The 18,016-nt window shown below is 36.2% G+C and overlaps 1 protein-coding gene across 4 annotated transcripts in view; it reads right to left on the bottom strand.

Moving 5' to 3' along the window:
• Nucleotides 1-18,016, bottom strand: part of SPATA17 (spermatogenesis associated 17) — a 244,010-nt gene that overhangs the window by 195,938 nt on the left and 30,056 nt on the right. For 3 of the 4 annotated variants that reach the window (XM_027564452.1, XM_027564451.1, XM_027564450.1), the window contains exons 2-3: nucleotides 15,626-15,715; nucleotides 13,520-13,601 (exon numbers count right to left, since the gene is read on the bottom strand). In XM_027564452.1, coding sequence (XP_027420253.1) covers nucleotides 13,520-13,601; nucleotides 15,626-15,715 — 172 coding nt within the window. The remainder of the gene's footprint in view (nucleotides 1-13,519; nucleotides 13,602-15,625; nucleotides 15,716-18,016) is intronic. The other variant, XM_027564453.1, reaches the window with a different exon arrangement.

The following is an 18,016-nucleotide window of genomic DNA, read 5'->3' as shown; positions in this document are numbered from 1 at the left end:
CTGATATAATGAAGACTTCCTAAAGTCTTGGTTTCTTTCTGGTACAGACACATTTATCTATTCATATACAAATCTCTGTGACAGTAAATATTTAGCAACAGAGCTTATTTCAATGAAAATATTACTTTAAGTAAAACTTTCACATCTGTTCTTTCAATTAAAAAGATATAATTAACATAATTCATGACAGTACAATAAACATTGAAATACATATTTTTTCTACACAAAATACAACTTTATCCATTTTTATTTAATGAAAACTGATCAGACTAATAGAACTTGAGCCTGGATAATAATTATGAGGTTTCAGCAAAAATCAGAGGTAAGTGTCTTAACCTTTCATATAGGGGTTTTCTCCCCTGCAACAAACAGGAATTCATATAAAAGGGTTTCACTGTAATTAGTATTGTTTGAATTGCCTGATCTGATCCAAAGCAAATTGTCTGTGGAGAGCAGCAGGGCTGGATTATTTATCAACAGTCTGAGCAATTAGGAAACAGTTGGCTGCAATATGTTATTTACAAATGAACACAATGATGTTCCTTCATTTTAAATTCTCTTTCTTCCTTATAGCAAGCATGGCATAATTCCTGATGTTTGAGGTGAATTTAAAATATTTACTTAAATATAGCATTTCCATGGGGCAAACATAACCATTAAATATTTTTATACAGAAGAAACACAGTGAAAGCTTTATGTTTGAAAAATGATATTATTTATCTTTTTTCATGTTCCTCTTCAGTTAGCAGCAGGGAGCTTTCAAGCCACAGCCCTGAGTTCAATTCCTAACCTTGCTCTTACCAGCTGGGTAGCTTGAACGTGGTACTTGAAGTCTCCCAGTCTTGACTTCTATCCTCATAAAATGATACATCACATACTTCATGGAGTTGTGAAGAATAAAATGAGATAAAGAATTTAAGGTGCAAAGCTGATGGTCATTAGGAAAGGGATTGTCACTCTTATACATTTTGTGGCTCAAAGTATATAATTTAACTGTAAGTAAAATTCCAAAGAGGCTTCCCTTGTAGCTCAGTCGGTAAAGAATCTGCCTGCAGTGCAGGAGACCCTGGTTCAATCCCTGGGTTGGGAATATCCCCTGGAGAAAGAAATGGCAACCCATTTCAGTATCCTTGCCTGGAAAAATCTCATGGACAGAGGAGCCTGGTGGGCTGTAGTCCATGGGGTCGCAAAGAGAGTTGGGCACGACTGAGTGACTAACACGTACTTACTTAAAATTCAAAAAGGTATAAGAAGTTAAATTTTATTCTGAAGGAAGAAGAGAGAAATACGTTTGAACCTAAACTTTAACTAATTTTATATTTAAAAGGTAGAAAAGTACTTTGATTCTAAATTATCATTCTTATATGAAGCCCAGATTGATGTTACATTTATTAATCTTTAGCCCAGGTGCTTCTGAAAATACCAGCAAAACTTGGCAGAAAACATTGCATGATTCATTTATATGAAGTACCTGGAATAGTCAAATTCACAGAGACAGACAACACAATAGTGGTTACCAGGCACTGGAGGAAGAGCAGATACTGTTTACTGGGTACAGAGTTTCCCCTTGAGATGATGGAAGAGTTTTGAGCTGGGCAGGGGTGGCAGTTGCATAACAATGCGACTGGACTTAATGTCACTGAATGATACAGTTAAAAATAGTCAAAATGATCAATTTTATGCTACATATATTTTGTCACAGTTTAAGAAAAAAACACTAAAAAATAATTTTGATTATGACTTGTACATTTTCATAAGGTATCTATGAGACGCACTGGACACTTCCAAAGTTTTAAAAATGTCATCTTAGTCTCTATATTTCTATTCCGAGCCATGAAGTTTGTTATGCTAATATTTGCCCTTTTGGTTACATGAGTAGTTAAATGATATGTCATACCAAAGCCTATGTTCTTAATATTATTTTTCAGGTTTCTGTCTGTCCTAAAAGTTTTTTCCATTCATTCCATGAACTTGGATAAGCAAAGCATATCCTAACTGCTAAATATTAATAATATATCTAGGAACCACAGACTATAGTAATTCATTAGCAGATATTCTCAAAAGTTTCCTTACTATAAATTAATTTTATATCTTACTGTTAAGGTACCAAGTCTATTTTAAAGAGGAAAACTAAAGATCTGGGGTGAAGCTCAAGCATAAAATATGGTAATTTCAATGTCATGAAAACATTTTAGACATTCCCAAAATATTTGTTGAATAAATGAAGAAAGGGAATGAGACAGGGAGAGGGAGAAAAAGGAGAGAAAGACAAACAGAATTAATATGTTGCATTTACAACAGATAGAGTAGAAAGAATTCCTGGGATGAAACACAGCATTTGAACACTGAATTAACCACTTGTTCACTATACAGGTTTTGTTATGTCACCTAGCTCAATTTTTACAAGGCTTCTAAAATTTTTTCTGGAAGTTGTTTTTCTTTAAAAGCAATTTTCTGAGTGCTTAATATCCATGTGGACCTTTCAGATGGGGCTGCTATTTGATGGGAATGGATCTGTGATATTGATGGGAGCATATTTCATATTTGAGTTTCTTTTTCTATCAGGTGAATTACAGAGCGGAGCGAGGGCGAGGATAAATGAGAAACACTCTCTTACAGGTCAAGTGATATTCAAAACTCACCATATCAGGTCCCAATTTTGTTCTCCAATTCTCTCTCACCATTGTCATTTTGTAGTCGCTAAGTCGTATCTGACTCTTTGCAACCCTATGGACTGTAGCCCTCCAGGCTCCTCTGTCCTTGGGATTCTCCAGGCAAGAATACTGGAGTGGGTTGCCATGCCCTCCTCCAGGGGATCTTCCTGACTCAGGGATGGTACCCAGGTCTCCTGCACTCGCGGGCAGATTCTTTACCACTGAGCCACAGGGAAGCCTATCTCTTACCAGGCCACTCCTTTAAACCTCAATCTGATCAAATTATTATATTTTCTTCACTTCCACACTCACACTACTCCCTTTGCCTGAAACGTCTTATCATTCTTTTCTAACTGACAAATTCTCTTTGTTTTTCTTGCACGCATTTACAGGAGAAACTACCTTTTTTCCCCCACTCCAAGAAGCAGCTGGCATTCTCTCAGCTCCAGTGGATACCTACCTGCAAAGCAGTTCAGACAAGGAGGAAGAACTCCTGAAAAAACCACAACCACAACAAAAACCCAAAGAACAAATAAACAAACAAAAACTCACTGTTAACTCTTAAACTTATTACATTTGTCGCTCTCCCTCCGTTCTTGGAGTTGTCAATCCTCCTCAGGTACACGCTTCCTTTCCTCTTTGTCGCCTCCCTGCCCTGCTCCAATAAACCAAGCAAAAGATCTTACTCTTTACAACTCCAGCTGTTATCTTGAGACTTTTCAAATCCATGTATCCACAACACACTCAAATACTTGTTCTCACAACTGCCCCGGCTTTCTCAGTCCCAATGCTGTCCACTTACTTTCACAGCCATGTTCCAGACCCTGGGAACTAGACATGGTCTGCCTCGTAAGTCTTAAACTCAGCAAATTCTCCTCCTTAAATCCCTGATGCCTTAATTTCTAATAAAGGTTTTTCCACCTAGTTTAGATAGACCTAGGACAGGTATTTCCTCTTCCTCAGTTTCAAGTTTCTTTTTCACATATTTTTATATACAATGGCTGTATTGATGTTTTGCTACATGAACATACCATAAACTAACCAATCTTTTCTGTTACTGTTAAGGCTTTAAGTTGGAGGCCAAGCAAATCTGAGTTTCAAATGCTCGATCATTTTCAAGAACAGAAAGTAATACATATTTACAATAAATTTAAGTGATATGTGTGTGTGTGTGTGTGTGTATGCTCTGCTGTGTCCGACTCTTTTGTGACCCCATGGGCTGTAGCCCACAAGGCTCCTCTGTCTATGGGATTTCCCAGCCAAGAATACTGGAGTGGGTTGCCATTTCCTCCTCCAGGCGATCTTCCCGACTCAGGGATCAAACCCACATCTTCTGCGTCTCCAGCACTGGCAGGCTGGTTCTTTACCACTGATTATCCGAGAAGCCTAAATTTGAATGATGCATCTACATAAACCTGACCAGATCAACTGGCTTTATTTGCTAGGCCAGGCAATACAGAGGAACTATTTGCAGTAAAGTGATGACACTGGAAATTTTAGAAGCCATGCACATATGGATAACAGATCTGGGGAGCCTGTGCCTTTGTTATTTTCCACATCAGCGCCATCCTCATTTTATAATTTTGAGTATGATCATTAAAATGATTTATTATCAAATAATCATGAGTATTTTGTGCATATGCTTTTCCTTGTTCACTGACCACTGATAGCAATATGGTCATTATCAACAGCTGATTATTAAAATAACCTTTCTTCTTCCACCACACACACAAAATTAAAAGCCAATTATATTGCTTCTCAAAGTTAATATATCTTTAAAAGCAAGTAAACTAAACTTATATTCATATAATTATAATGAAAATGTTAGTAAAGTTTTAAATTAATATTAGGAAGTCAGAGTCTTAAGTTATCCAGTCTTTGATATTTAAAATGCCAGATCCTGAGGGGGAAAAATAGATTATGTTTCAGTTTTCTGCTCTAACATTAAGAGAGATAAATGTTGCCTTAATGTATAACTGACTGGAAAGCCCTACAAACAGATTTGTAAAATGAGTTAGGCTATATATGGTACATTCATTCATCTAATGAAAAGAAATAAAAATATCTGTACAAGCAACCATGTCAATCTCACCAGTTTTAAAAATAATGACCAAAATTTTATGCATTTTTACTATTAAAAAACAAACCTGCTGGTATTTATCATGACATCACATAATGAGAGTTGATAGTAGATGATATCCTTTGTTCCATTTAAAGCTAACAGAATTTTTCTATTTTTACTTTTCTAAATATTAATCAAATAAAAAACTTTGTAAGAAGAACAGTAAAATGATAAGTATATACGTATTGTGAGCCTTTTTGGCAATAACATTATTTGAAGGATAATCTATTTTTTAATGAGAGTTATTTTTATAAATTAAATGGTTCTATCATAGGCTGGTAATATTACTTTAACAAAAAGTTTTAATCAAGTTCTGTTAATATGGTGGCCACATATGTTATTTACTGAATGAGCTCAATTTAAAAACATAACATTGAGCTGTTTACATCTATAGTTTTATATATATACACACATATATTTATCTCATGATAATGTATATAGAATTAATCATCTATATTAGGGTAGCTGCTTTCAGAGTGTATACTTGATATTAAACACAATATAAACTATGTCATGGTAAAACATGGGCTTCCCAGGTGGCACTAGTGGTAAAGAACCCGCCTGCCAATGCAGGAGACATAAGAGATGCGGGTTTGATCCCTGGGTCAGGAAGATCCCCTGGAGGAGGACACGGCAACCTACTCCATTATTCTTGCCCAAGAATCCCATGGACAGAGGAGCCTGGAGGGCTACGGTCTACGGAGGCGCAAACAGTTGGACACAACCGAAGCAACTTAGCATGAATGGTAAAAGGAAATTGAAAAGGATAACAAGATGTATACAGTTGTCCTGTATAGGTTATATTGGCGAATTCACTCCGATAACACTCAAAGTGCTAGTTTTCCAAAGGAGACAGATGATATATTTCAACATTATTCTGGTATATCATCTACAGAAATGACTGTACTCATCTCACCATTTATGAAACAAAACAAGGAGTGCTAAGGACAGGCTACTTAGAACATTATACAGTTGAAAACAAGAAGGGGACCGAAACAGTAGGACCAGTCGAGTACCCAATGGGAAGAGCAGGCTGCAGTGAAACACAGCAGGAATCCAGCAGGCCTGAGCACACACACCGGGTGACCGAAATCCACTGTTAATGGAAAAGAAGAGTCAGAGCACATCCTTATTAACAGGGAAGATTTTCAAGGTTATGAATCAATAGTCCTCAGTTCTTCAGATGGACAAATTTGGGTTATGTTGCCAGATACAGCATTATAACAGTCAGCAGGAAGACATGAAATGGAGGTTGAAAATTAAAATAAACAAAAATAGCTGTCATCCAGGAAGGAAAAAGGAATCAAATCACAAAGGAAAATTGGAATGGTTCTGTTATCTCTGGTCAGTGAGGGAATGATAGTGGAGAATGCATAACACTTCAGGACTGGATAAGTCAGCTGGTGTTGCTTTGAAAATTATTTAAAAGCTGGATGGAAATATTTTGGTATAGTAGAATTTTAAGGGAGAATTTTAAGGTTCTGTCTAAAAATACAGAACCCATCTAAAATAGAGATCCTAGGATTTCTGACTTTCCACAATTTACTTTCCGTTTGACCTTTGCCACATGTGAGACTGTTGATAACTCCAAGATTTCTAACAGTTTTCTCCTTTGGTTCCTGTGATATTGTGTCTCTGCTTTTCTGTTTATTATCTACCTATAATTCCCTTCCTCTACCTAAATCCTACTAATGCATTCCATAAGCCTCAATTCTTGGCCTTCTGCTCTACTGTTCAGATACTTTTCCATCAGGTAGAAAATCCTGCCATCTTATGCTGATGGCTCTAAAACCTTTATCTCTAGTTCTGCTTCTTCAGCTAAAAGTTCTCTTTAATAAGCATTTGTTCAGTGCTAATTATAATGTGCCAGCGACTCTGCTGAGAGATAGCAAAGTCGCCTTACAAGATACCACCACATGGAGGTGTCCTAACATCATCACAGACTCAAAATCTCAGAATTTCATCTTGTAAAAGCTTCACTGAATGTCCAACTCAGAATGTTTTCTTATCAACATCCATGCTTTTGTTGTCATTACAACCATTAATCAGCTTTGCTGAGGAAAAAAAAAAAGAATGCAGCTATCTCAGTAGCTTATAAAACAAAATGCTTATTTCTCACTCCCATTACCTGTGGGCTAAGCTTCCCTGTGGCTATGGTCCGCAACATATGGCTTAGCCCAAAACCAACGCGATGGGGAGGAATCATTCCTTTACAAGGAAGGGGGTAGGGAAGAATTTTTGGCACATATGAATACTACCCACCTGCTGTGTTGGCCATAGTGAGGTCTCCAACTTATGGCCCTATGAGTAATTAATTCATCCAGTTAGCAAAAGATTCTGCAGACTTTCTATGTAGCATTTACTGTGATCGTTTGAGATATAATAACTAGAACAGTCATTGCCTCTCAGGAGGTCGCAGTCAAATGAGAGATGTCAGTAAACAAACGGATCACAGTGACAGAAATACCTACAGGAGCAAAGCATGAGGAAGGCACACCTCCTACCATTCCACGCTCAACCTCAGGAGATCAGGGAAGGGCAATCTTTAAGTAAAGTCTTGAGGCATGAGTAGGCATTCAGACCAATGGGAAGCAGGTCACAGTGAAGAAGGGCATCCAGGCAAAGTAAATAGCATTTGCAAGAAGCCTGTAGGACACAGCATATCTTAGCAACGGCAAATGGTTTATTTACAATGTTGTCTTAGTTTTCGGTGTGCAGCAGGGTGCATCAGGTATGCATACCCATATATCCACTCTTTGTTTAGATTGTTTTTCCCATAAACAGGTCATTAGAGAGTATTGAGTAGAGTTCTCTGTGCTATACAGTAGGTTCTTATTAGTTATCTCTTTTGTATATAGTAGCGAATAGAGTATATTTATACAGGTGTAGCAAGAAGTAAGGGTAGATAAGAAGGGATCATGAGACAATGAAAATCCACCATGTCATGTCAAAGAGTGTGAATTTTACACTGTGTGCTATGGTGAGGATTGTAGGCATGCGAGTAAAATTACACTTGATTCCTAGTTTAGGTCAGAATCAAGAGACTTTTCTGAGGGACAATGCCAAGTAGTTGATGACTGAAAGGAGATAGAAGATGGGGAAAAGAGTGTGACGAGGAGTCGAGAATGAGTTTGGATTTCTGGCTGAATGGTTGTGCCATTTACTTGAATAAAGGTCTATAGAAGGAGGAACAGTTTTGGAGTGCCTCGGGGACCTTTAGAAAAAGATTTTTAGAAGGTAGGTAGCATACGGATATACAGGGATCAGAAACTGGGGACCTTAGTCCCATCTTTTAAACTCCTTGAGTCTCCATGTCTTCATCTATAAGAAGACTGAACACCTGCATTTTCTACTTGACAGACTATTACTGGAAAATATGAAGCAATGAGTGTAAAACATGTTTTTAAACAAGAAAGGCCCTTAAAAGTGTAGGAAATTATTTGATAAAAGTCACATTTAGCTCCTTACCAATGTTCTGCTAGTCCTCAACCTCTCTCCAGCCACCTGTATCAACATCCTCACCACTTCCTGTTACACCACGCACATTCCCAGTTTCAAACCTTCATTCACGTGGTTCCTAATTGAAATATCCTTGCCTCTCCCCAACCTATAGTTTCCTGATCCCCAGAGGTTCAGCATAAATCTCACCACTTTGACCTTCAGAGATCACATTAACTTCCCACCTGAGTACTTATTATCTGCCTGTGTGTGTTTGGTGGGGGAGTACCTTTTAAATTGACTTGCCTTTTTAATTAATTTTCTGTATTTAATAGATAATATATTCACATTGTTTAAAATTCAAAACCTACCAAAGGGTTTACAGTAAAAAGTCTATTCTTATGCTTAGTCCTCTAGTACTTGGTTCTCTTCTCCTCCAGACAATTAATATCATTTTCCTGTGATCCTTCCTCAGAAAAGCAAATTAAAATCAGTGGCTTTCAGATCATGCCCTGCTGGCTCAGATGACAACAGAGGCCACCAGGTAAGAGACCAACCAGTTCTGTTTTCAGTTTCCAAAACAGCTGTACTGATTGCACCTGTTTTTAGCACACGGGGATTAAAAAGTTTGCTAAATTTTAGGTAAGGGGGAGTTCTATGACAAAAGTTTTAAAATCACTAATTATACCATTCATTTTACAACCTAATATATACTATATGGCATTATTATTATTATTGTATGCAGCTGTCAGGCAAAAAAAATTATGCAGAATAAATTTGGAAATGATGGTTTAAAGATAGCTGCTATAGGACTATATGTGTGACAATGTATACTAATGTGCGTGACAGGATAATTAACATAGATTCAAACACTATCCTTAATTCACGCTCCACTCCCCACTCACGAGAGTAGCAGTTCCTTTTACGCATTTTTGCTTCAGTCAGTTTATATGTGAATGTCCATCCCCAGCTTTGCTCCCCTAAAACCTGAGCTCTGAGAAATCATACTGAGGGGATGGGGGATACTAACGGGAGAAACATGGGCAGAAAAAGATAAATAATGAAGAAAATATTCCACATGCCTGGGAAAGAGTGGGGCATTAACTTTTTGTAACAATACAACATTTTGCATTCCTTTTGCTCCTGAAAAAGTGAAAGAAATTGTTAGTCGTTCGGTCATGTCTGACTCTGCGACCCCATGGACTGTAGCCAGACAGGCTCCTCTGTCCATGGGATTATCCCGGCAAGAACCCTGGAGTGGGGTGCCTGCCATTCCCTTCTCCAGGAGATCTTCCTGATCCAGGGATCAAACCTGGGTCTTCAGCACGGCAGGCAGATTCTTTACCATCTGAGCAACCAGGGAAGTCTGGGATGTGGCTAAAACTCTAGGGATAAATTTGGTGGCATCTGGGGAGAAAATGGGATTCTGAACACCAGGGAAGATACCAGCTCTGGCAAAAATTCCCTTTCCCTTTATGTGGCGGAACTGTCATGGAGTCCTTGAAGGATGAATCCTGGGACTGAACACACGAGCTTGGACAATAGGTATCTTATGAATGAAGATTGGATAAAGGTGAGGATTTCTGCTCTGATGGCACTACTTAAGTCTCACAGGACCTCTGTATAAACCTGAGAAGGGAAATCGCCAATAATGACTGAGACTGAACTGCCTACCTCTCCATGTAAGGGTTTCGGAAACAAATCAAATTGGGTTTGAACTTTTCTCCACTTATCTCTAACAATGTATCCTTGGGGAAGTAGCCATCTCTGGGCCTAAAACTATAACATGGTGATAATATTCACAGGACTGGCATAGACTTTAGTTGGTATTATTGTTGTTGTTTAATTGCTAAGTCATGTCTAACTCTTGGGACCCCATGGACTGCAGCATGCCAGGCGCCTCTTCTATGGGATTTTCTAGGCAAGAATACTGGAGTGGCTTGCCATTTCCTTTCCCGGGGATCTTTCTGACCCAGGGATTGAACCCATGTCTCCTGCTTGGCAGGAAGATTCTTTACCACTGAGCCACCTGAGGAGCTTAGTTGAGTATATAAAATATATACTCAATATATAAATATATAAAAATATATACACGTTGAGTATATAAAATGCTTAGTACAATATTTCACTCTCACTAGTCAGCCAGTAAATGGCAGCTATTTTAATCTCATTTAGTAATTATATGCCAAGATCGGATTATGTTATTTACTGAGATCTTTATGTTCTTTATGCCATGCACACAATGGCAAAAACAGGTAAATAAGTAAAACAGATGTGTTCAAAAACACCGTACAGATTAACAGATTTAAAAACCATCAAGAACCAATTTAACTGAGGAAAATCTCCATTTCTTTTCAAGAACCCAAAGATAATTAGATCCAAATCTGGAGAATAACTTGGTGATCATGCTGAGTGACATTCTCTGTGATCCAGTCAAGACCCTAAAGTAACAAAACAAATTTTTTTGGGTGGCTCATTACTTGAACTTTTAAAGATTTAAATTTTTTTAGCAACTCCAATATCATTAGAACAAATATAGATTCCAAAGTTGAATATTTTGACAACAGTCACTTAAATGTATACATGTTCATATGCTTGATTAAAAGGAGATGTCAATCATTCATAACCATCTGGATGGTGACTTGTGAGTAGAAATAGCAGCATGAAAGTTAAGTTGGTAATGTTCATTGAATGCCATATGCATAAGTATACTCTACAGTCTTGTCTACACAAAGACATAGATCTCATGATGAATAATAATAAATAATGAGGTTAAAGATGTTCATTATTCCATAGAAAACAACTTAATTTTTGATCATTCTGTTTAAGTAATCTGACTCTATTAAAAATTGACTTGCAGGAGCTCCGACTCACCAAATCTGGGAAAATTTGAGCAGAAAACCAATTAGTGATAATTTATTATAATCCATTAAACAAAATAGGAACTCATGGGTTAAAACTGTTATAAACGAATGAATGAATAAAGAGGAAAAAGGCTCTTTCTTGTACAAAAATGCTAACAAGAAAATGTAGAAGAAATGACAAGGTTAAGAAAATCACTATTTGACAAATATAATTCTTCCTCTAGTAAGAATCATAATGACATGGTAAATCTAGAATAAAAAATTCTGGTGACGAAGAAGATATATACCCAGTCTTAAAACACTGCCTCATAAGACAAAAATAGCAAGTCTAAAAGTGTGAGATACCACCTTAAATTATCAAATTTAGCATCAACTGCCATGAGACAAACTGACATCATATGGTTCCTAATGTGATGTACTGACATGTATTGTAATATAAAATGTATAATCTCACTATAACAATGAAGAAACATAAAACAAAACTGAGGAATAATATAAAAAATAATTATTTTATACTCTTCAAGAATAAAGGTCATGAAAAGCATAGATAGACCAAACACATTAAAGGTAACTATGGAGAAACAACAACTAAATACAATGGGAAACACTGGTTTATACCCTGGAAAAGATGTGTTTGCTATAAGTTAAATCATTGGGACAATCAGTGAAATATGAATAGAATCCAAAGAACAGACAATTGACTTGTATAGACGTCAGTTTTCTGATTCTGATCATTTTAATATGGTTATGTAGAAAATATCCACTGACGAATTGAGAGGTAAGGGGCACTTTCTATAACTTTGTCTAAATGATTCAAAATAGCAGTGGAAGAAACTCCAAAAATACATATAGAGAGGTAAAAGAAAATTATATAGTGCATTTGTTCACTTGAATATAAGAATACAGGAGAATTAAGAATAATTCTTAGGAGATAATAGGAGAAATTAAGGATATAGGAGAAATTAAGAATAGAGGAAAATTCCTTGTCCTAGTAGCCTTAAAATGATGTAAGAGATTAGTGTTCTAGACAAGAAAACCCATGCTAACAATTCATTAAATTAATGAAATATCCTTTGTTGCAGACACGTAAGTGAGCTATTCAGCCAGGTAAATTAAAAGAATAAAATTTCCCTTGGTATTAGTGGATTCTTAAAATCTGAAGTGACATATATTAATTAACTGGGAACATATAGTATTAAACAGGAACTTAAGAGAATCATGATATTTAGAGAATCTATCACTAAAATAGGTTCCCCAGTAGGGACATCAGATCTACTCTATAAAAACATCACAGTGATTTTAAACCTAGCTGTGAGAGAGATCCAATACTTGTAAAAATTTGTGCCAGCACCTTAAAAAAAAATACTTTATTTCATTAAATCTAAAGTATTAGGCTCTTCTCTAAACAGTTCCTTTATTTTATTAACATGTTTTACAATTTTCTCACCAAAGGTGAATACATTACTTTTTTAACTTTTAATTGGAGGATAATTGCTTTAAAATGTTTTGTTAGTTTCTGCCATACATCAACATGAATCAGCCATAGGTATACATATGCCTGGCGTGCTGCAGTTCTTGGGGTCACAAAGAGATGGACATGACTCAGTGACTGAACAATAACAATACATATATTCCCTCGCTCTTATTATTTAGTTGTCTACTTATTTTTTCTTTTTTCCCTCTATATCTTTTAACTTCATTTAAATGCCTCTAATAATAAATTAAGAACAAATTTAAACTATTATAGTAGAAAGCATAACAAATCAGAAAATTAGTGAAGTAGGAGAATGATTAGAAACCTCCTCATTTTATATTAAAAAAAATATTTTTCCTAATTTCTAAAATCTCTTAACTGAAGTATAAGTTGGCATGTTATCTCATACTTCTGCAAGTCTATTGGTGGATATAGATGACTGCGTTACGCTACATTTATTAAGGTAAATCTTCAAAATCTCCCAAGAGTCAATCAAAGGGAATGATAAGTAGCACAGAGAGCAACTGCCTTACATTTTTCCTTTGTAGAATTAATTTGGGGCACTTTAACCAATGTTTACTAACTGTTTGGTGAGCCAGAGATTAGTCTAAATGTTGGTGGACTAAAAATGAACAAGCTACAATGCTTACTCTGAAAAATCTCACCATCTAGAAAATGGAAAGAATCTTCAACAAATAAGTACATACAAATACATATGCTGTAAAGAGTACTTTAACAAAAATAAAATATCTGATATAGTTTGGGTACAAAGAAGTTAGCTATCAATTTTTCATGGAAAAATCAGGAACGTTTTCTCAGAAGTCTCATTCTAAAAATTAAGCTGAATTTTGTTCTCATATACATATTATTAATAACTCTAAAACTACTATAAATGTGACTGATGTGAATAAGTTTCAATAAATTATATAATCCAAATGCTAACATATATAAATTTCATAATATTTACCTTCACAATTACTTGATATTGTTGTCTGCCTAAGTAACCTCTCCATCGTTTCTGAATAATTGTTGCTACTCTGTGTAAATACCTAGGTAGAAAATATGCTTATTAGTATGCTTTCATTGAAACAATGATATATTTTCAATTTCTGCCTAGAACATTCCTTTCCACATATTCAAGAAATCAAATTCAAAGCCAAGTTTATGCGTACTTTTAAAGACAGTATGGCGGAGAAGGCAATGGCAACCCACTCCAGTATTCTTGCCTGGAGAATCCCAGGGTCAGGGGAGCCTGGTGGGCTGCTGTCTATGGGGTCACACAGAGTCAGACACGACTGAGCGACTTAGCAGCAGCAGCAGCAAAGACAGTATGGATGTTCCCAAAAAAACTAAAAATATAACTACCATATGATCCAGCAATCCATTCCCGGGTATATATCTGAAGAAAACAATAACACTAATTTAAAAAGATACATGCACCCTAATATTCATAGCAGTATTATTTACAATTACCAAGATATGGAAGAAACCTATGTATTCATCAAAAGATGAATGGATAGCGAAGATACTATATATTATTACATACAAACACGCACACACTAGAATATTGCTCAGCTATAAAAAAGAATGAAATTTTGCCATTTTCAACAACATGGATGGAACTGGAGAGTATTATGCTTAGGGAAATTAGTAAGACAGAGAAAGCCAAATACTATATATTATCACTTATACGTAGAATCTAAAAAATAAAACAAGCTAGTGAAAATTAAAAATAAAAGCAAAAAAAGAATTTCAGACATAGAGAATGAACTAATCAGTGGGGAGAGGGAAGAGGGGGAAATAGACAGGGGTAGGGAATTAAGAGGTAATACTATGTACAAAATAAATAAGCTACAGAGATATACTACAGCTCAGGGAATATACCCAATGTTTTATGACTACGTGCTATGCTTAGTTGCTCAGTTGTGTATGACTCTTTGCGAGCCCATGGACTGAAGCCCGCCAGGCTCCTTTGTCCACCGGGATTCTCCAAGCAAGAATACTGGAATGGGATGCCGTGCCCTCCTCCAGGGGATCTTCCCAACCCAGGGATCGAATGCAACTTTCCCGCATTACAGGTGGATTCTTTACCTTCTGAGCCACCAGGATGGAATATAATCTATAAAAATTTTGCATCACTATGAAACTAATTGAGTAAATTACTTAAAAAAATAAATCAAAAGTAAATTAAGAATAATAATACAATGAAAGACTATAGAACAGGTCACAGTGACATGTTGACAAATAAGCCAGGCAATATTGATATGAATCACTACAAGTACTTTGAAATAATTCTTGAAGTCAAGAAACACTTTCCTTTTTCATACTCATGTTACTCAGTCTATCCCCAGTAACGTCATTTTAGTCTGTTGAATTAAAAACTACTCTGCTGCCATGTTCCTATTTGGCAGAGTGGCCAAAAGAGAAACCTCATTTCCTGCTTTTATTTCCATGTCTGGCTCCTACTAGTTAATATAAGAAAGACTACAGTATAACCCCTAGCTCACCAGCTGACTTATAATGGGCTAGTCATATTCTTTCTCCATCTCATCGAGGGCAGTATTTTTCAGAATTGATGAGAAACTGAAGGAAATTTGAGCACTGAAGAAAAAGTGGAAACAGTTAAGATAGGGATCAGCTTTGGTCTCTGTCCTCAGAATGGTATCATTTTGGTACCATTTGTCTTTATTTACCAACATGTTGGAGAGGATTGGAATAGTTTCTGTTTTGCTTCGTTTTGCTCTGTTTTTCTTTCTTACCAGTCAATAAATTCATTGCTATAAAAATAGGTTCAGCCATTTGTCACATCCTATGGAAGCTGCAGAAAATAATCTAATCAAGTATACTTATAACACTGAGAATTTTCCAGAGATATGGTCAATATCATTTAGTATTTTGATACATACGAAACAAGGAGCAAAAAGAGCTATGTCTTTAAAGGACATCATATAAGTTATTAACTTCATTACAAGTAAAAAAAAAATTTGCAATGAGAACTACATGAATAAATTACATTTTCTAAGGAGTATATTTTTATGGTATATCTGAGGTTTCCATGGCAAAATCAATATACCTGATATATGCTCGAACTTGACATCCTCGAAACCAGCTCTGGATTTTAATTGCTGCATCATTCTCCTTTTTTCGAAATATATCCACAACACTAAAAACAAATTTTTTTAAAGCATTTCATTAGTAACTAATATAATTATAAACCAAATCAACCTGTTAAACTTAATTTTTAATTTCTTCAAAAAGGATAATTATAATTCAAATATTATTTTAAATGAAATTAAAATGCTAAATTGGAGAAGGAAATGGCAACCCACTCCAGTATTCTTGCCTGGAGAATCCCATGGACAGTGAAGCTTAGCGGCCTACAGTCCATGGAGTCGCAAAGAGTCGGACACGACTAAAGCTACTTAGTACAAAATGCTACATAAAGAAAATATTTCAGAAACAATGAGCTATGTTTAAAAAATTAGTCTTTCTCTGAGAGACCATGTGTTTTCAATAGCTTTACTTTTTTTATTTTTATAATCATCTATTTGCAACTAATTAATTTGCCAGTGGTGTTTATAAGGAAATTTAGAAAGCAATGTGCTATTTTGTCATTATTTTTAAACATAATTATTTGAATTTATTTTTTTAAATGCCACTACACATATCACACAAGATTAAAATCCTCACATATTTCACTCACTGCATCAGTTAAATGAATTGCCTCTAAGTAAAATGAATTCATCATTTTGCCTGTTCTGGATAGAGTTCTGAGAAGGTCTAGTTCAATTAGGGAGCCAGGGGGCAGGGTCATAGGCCTCATAAAGAGACAAGAAATTCAGTCTTTAGATTTTACTGACTTACAAGGAAGAAAAAGTTTTACTCAAGACAGATCTCCATCTTAATTTTTTCAGTCATTACAATTCTCTCCCCATCCCCATACAAGGAAGAAAAAGTTTTACTCAAGACAGATCTCCATCTTAATTTTTTCAGTCATTACAATTCTCTCCCCATCCCCATTTGATAAGGTCCTATTGCTTATGGAAATTACTATGAAACAGAGTAATTTCTCTCCTATAACATTGGCTGGCAAAAAATTAGCACTCTGTCTACTGAATAAATAAAGAATTGTTAGTCACTTACTTTTCACTTTTAAAAAAATTCTCTCAAGAATTCTCTCAAGATTATTTTTTCATTTTCATTGCTAGATTAAATATATAGATTTCACTGAAAATGAAAGCGTTAATTGCTCAGTCGTGTATGACTCTTTGCGACCCCATGGACTGTAGCTCACAAGGCTCCTCTGTCCATGGGATTCTACAGGCAAGAACAATGGAGTGGGTAGCCATTCCCTTCTCCAGGGGATCTTCCCGACCCAGGGATCCAACTTGGGTCTTCTGCATTGCAGTCAGATTTTTTACCATCTGAGCCACCAGAGAAGCCCAATAAATTCAGACAATTAGAACAAAAACAGAATGGAAAAAAAGAATACTTCAAACAATACTATGAAGTTGACTGAGAAAAAAAATGGCAATTAAACCATCAGGGACAAAGAGTTAAAGAAACAAGCAGAAGGATTATCTGTCTACTAGATAACAAGGAAATAGTTATCTAGAAAGCCTAATTGAAAAGAATTTACAAAAGCAGAGAAAGGAACAAAAATTATGCATCAAGTCAGTGACCCAGATGTTGAAAATAGTAGTGAAAAATTATACACATCAGTGTAAGGGTTACTAGAAGTAAAGCATAAACTGTAAAACCTACACAAGAGAATAGTCACTCTACCAGATCAAGAAAGGCACCGAGATAAGACTACTGTTGTTGTTGCTGCTGCTGTTGTTGTTTAGTCACTAAGTCGTGTCCAACTCTTTGTGACCCTCATGGACTGTAACCCTCCAGGCTCCTTGGTCCAAGGGATTTCCCAGGCAAGAATACTGGAGTGGGTTGACATTTTCTTCTCCAGGGGATCTTCCCAACCCAAGGTTAGAACCTCCATCTCCTTGCAATAAGATTTACTGGACATAATTGTGTGGTGACACGCTAGACAATTAGGAGTAAAAGAAAAGAAAGCTTGACTCCAGAGACATAATGGATATAATTCCCTTTTTTTTTTTTGGCCACACAGTAAGTGGGATCCTAGTTCCCCAATCAGCAATCAAACCTGTGCCCTCTGCATGGAGTCTTAACCACTGAACCAACAGGGAAGTCCCAAAGAATGTCATTCCTAACACTCAACTTTTGTCTTCCCAGAGCTGCTTCCTCTAGGGGACTGCATGCCACCTGCCACATTGAATCTCTATGAAGAATGCCGCTTGCAAACTCCCTGACTATATTTTTCAGGGTATGGACATCCACCCCATTTTAGGATGACGGAGCTGCTGAGGACTCAACAGGAGCCTGTATGCTCTTAGAAACTTGAAGCCTGGGGTGATTATGGGTAAAAGACAGCCAGATGTCTGAACAA

Source organism: Bos indicus x Bos taurus, chromosome 16, assembly GCF_003369695.1.
Source record: "Bos indicus x Bos taurus breed Angus x Brahman F1 hybrid chromosome 16, Bos_hybrid_MaternalHap_v2.0, whole genome shotgun sequence".
Classification (NCBI taxonomy): domain Eukaryota; kingdom Metazoa; phylum Chordata; class Mammalia; order Artiodactyla; family Bovidae; genus Bos; species Bos indicus x Bos taurus.
The sequence above is the reverse complement of the archived record's forward strand: the minus strand, read 5'-3'. Positions and strand labels throughout refer to the sequence as shown.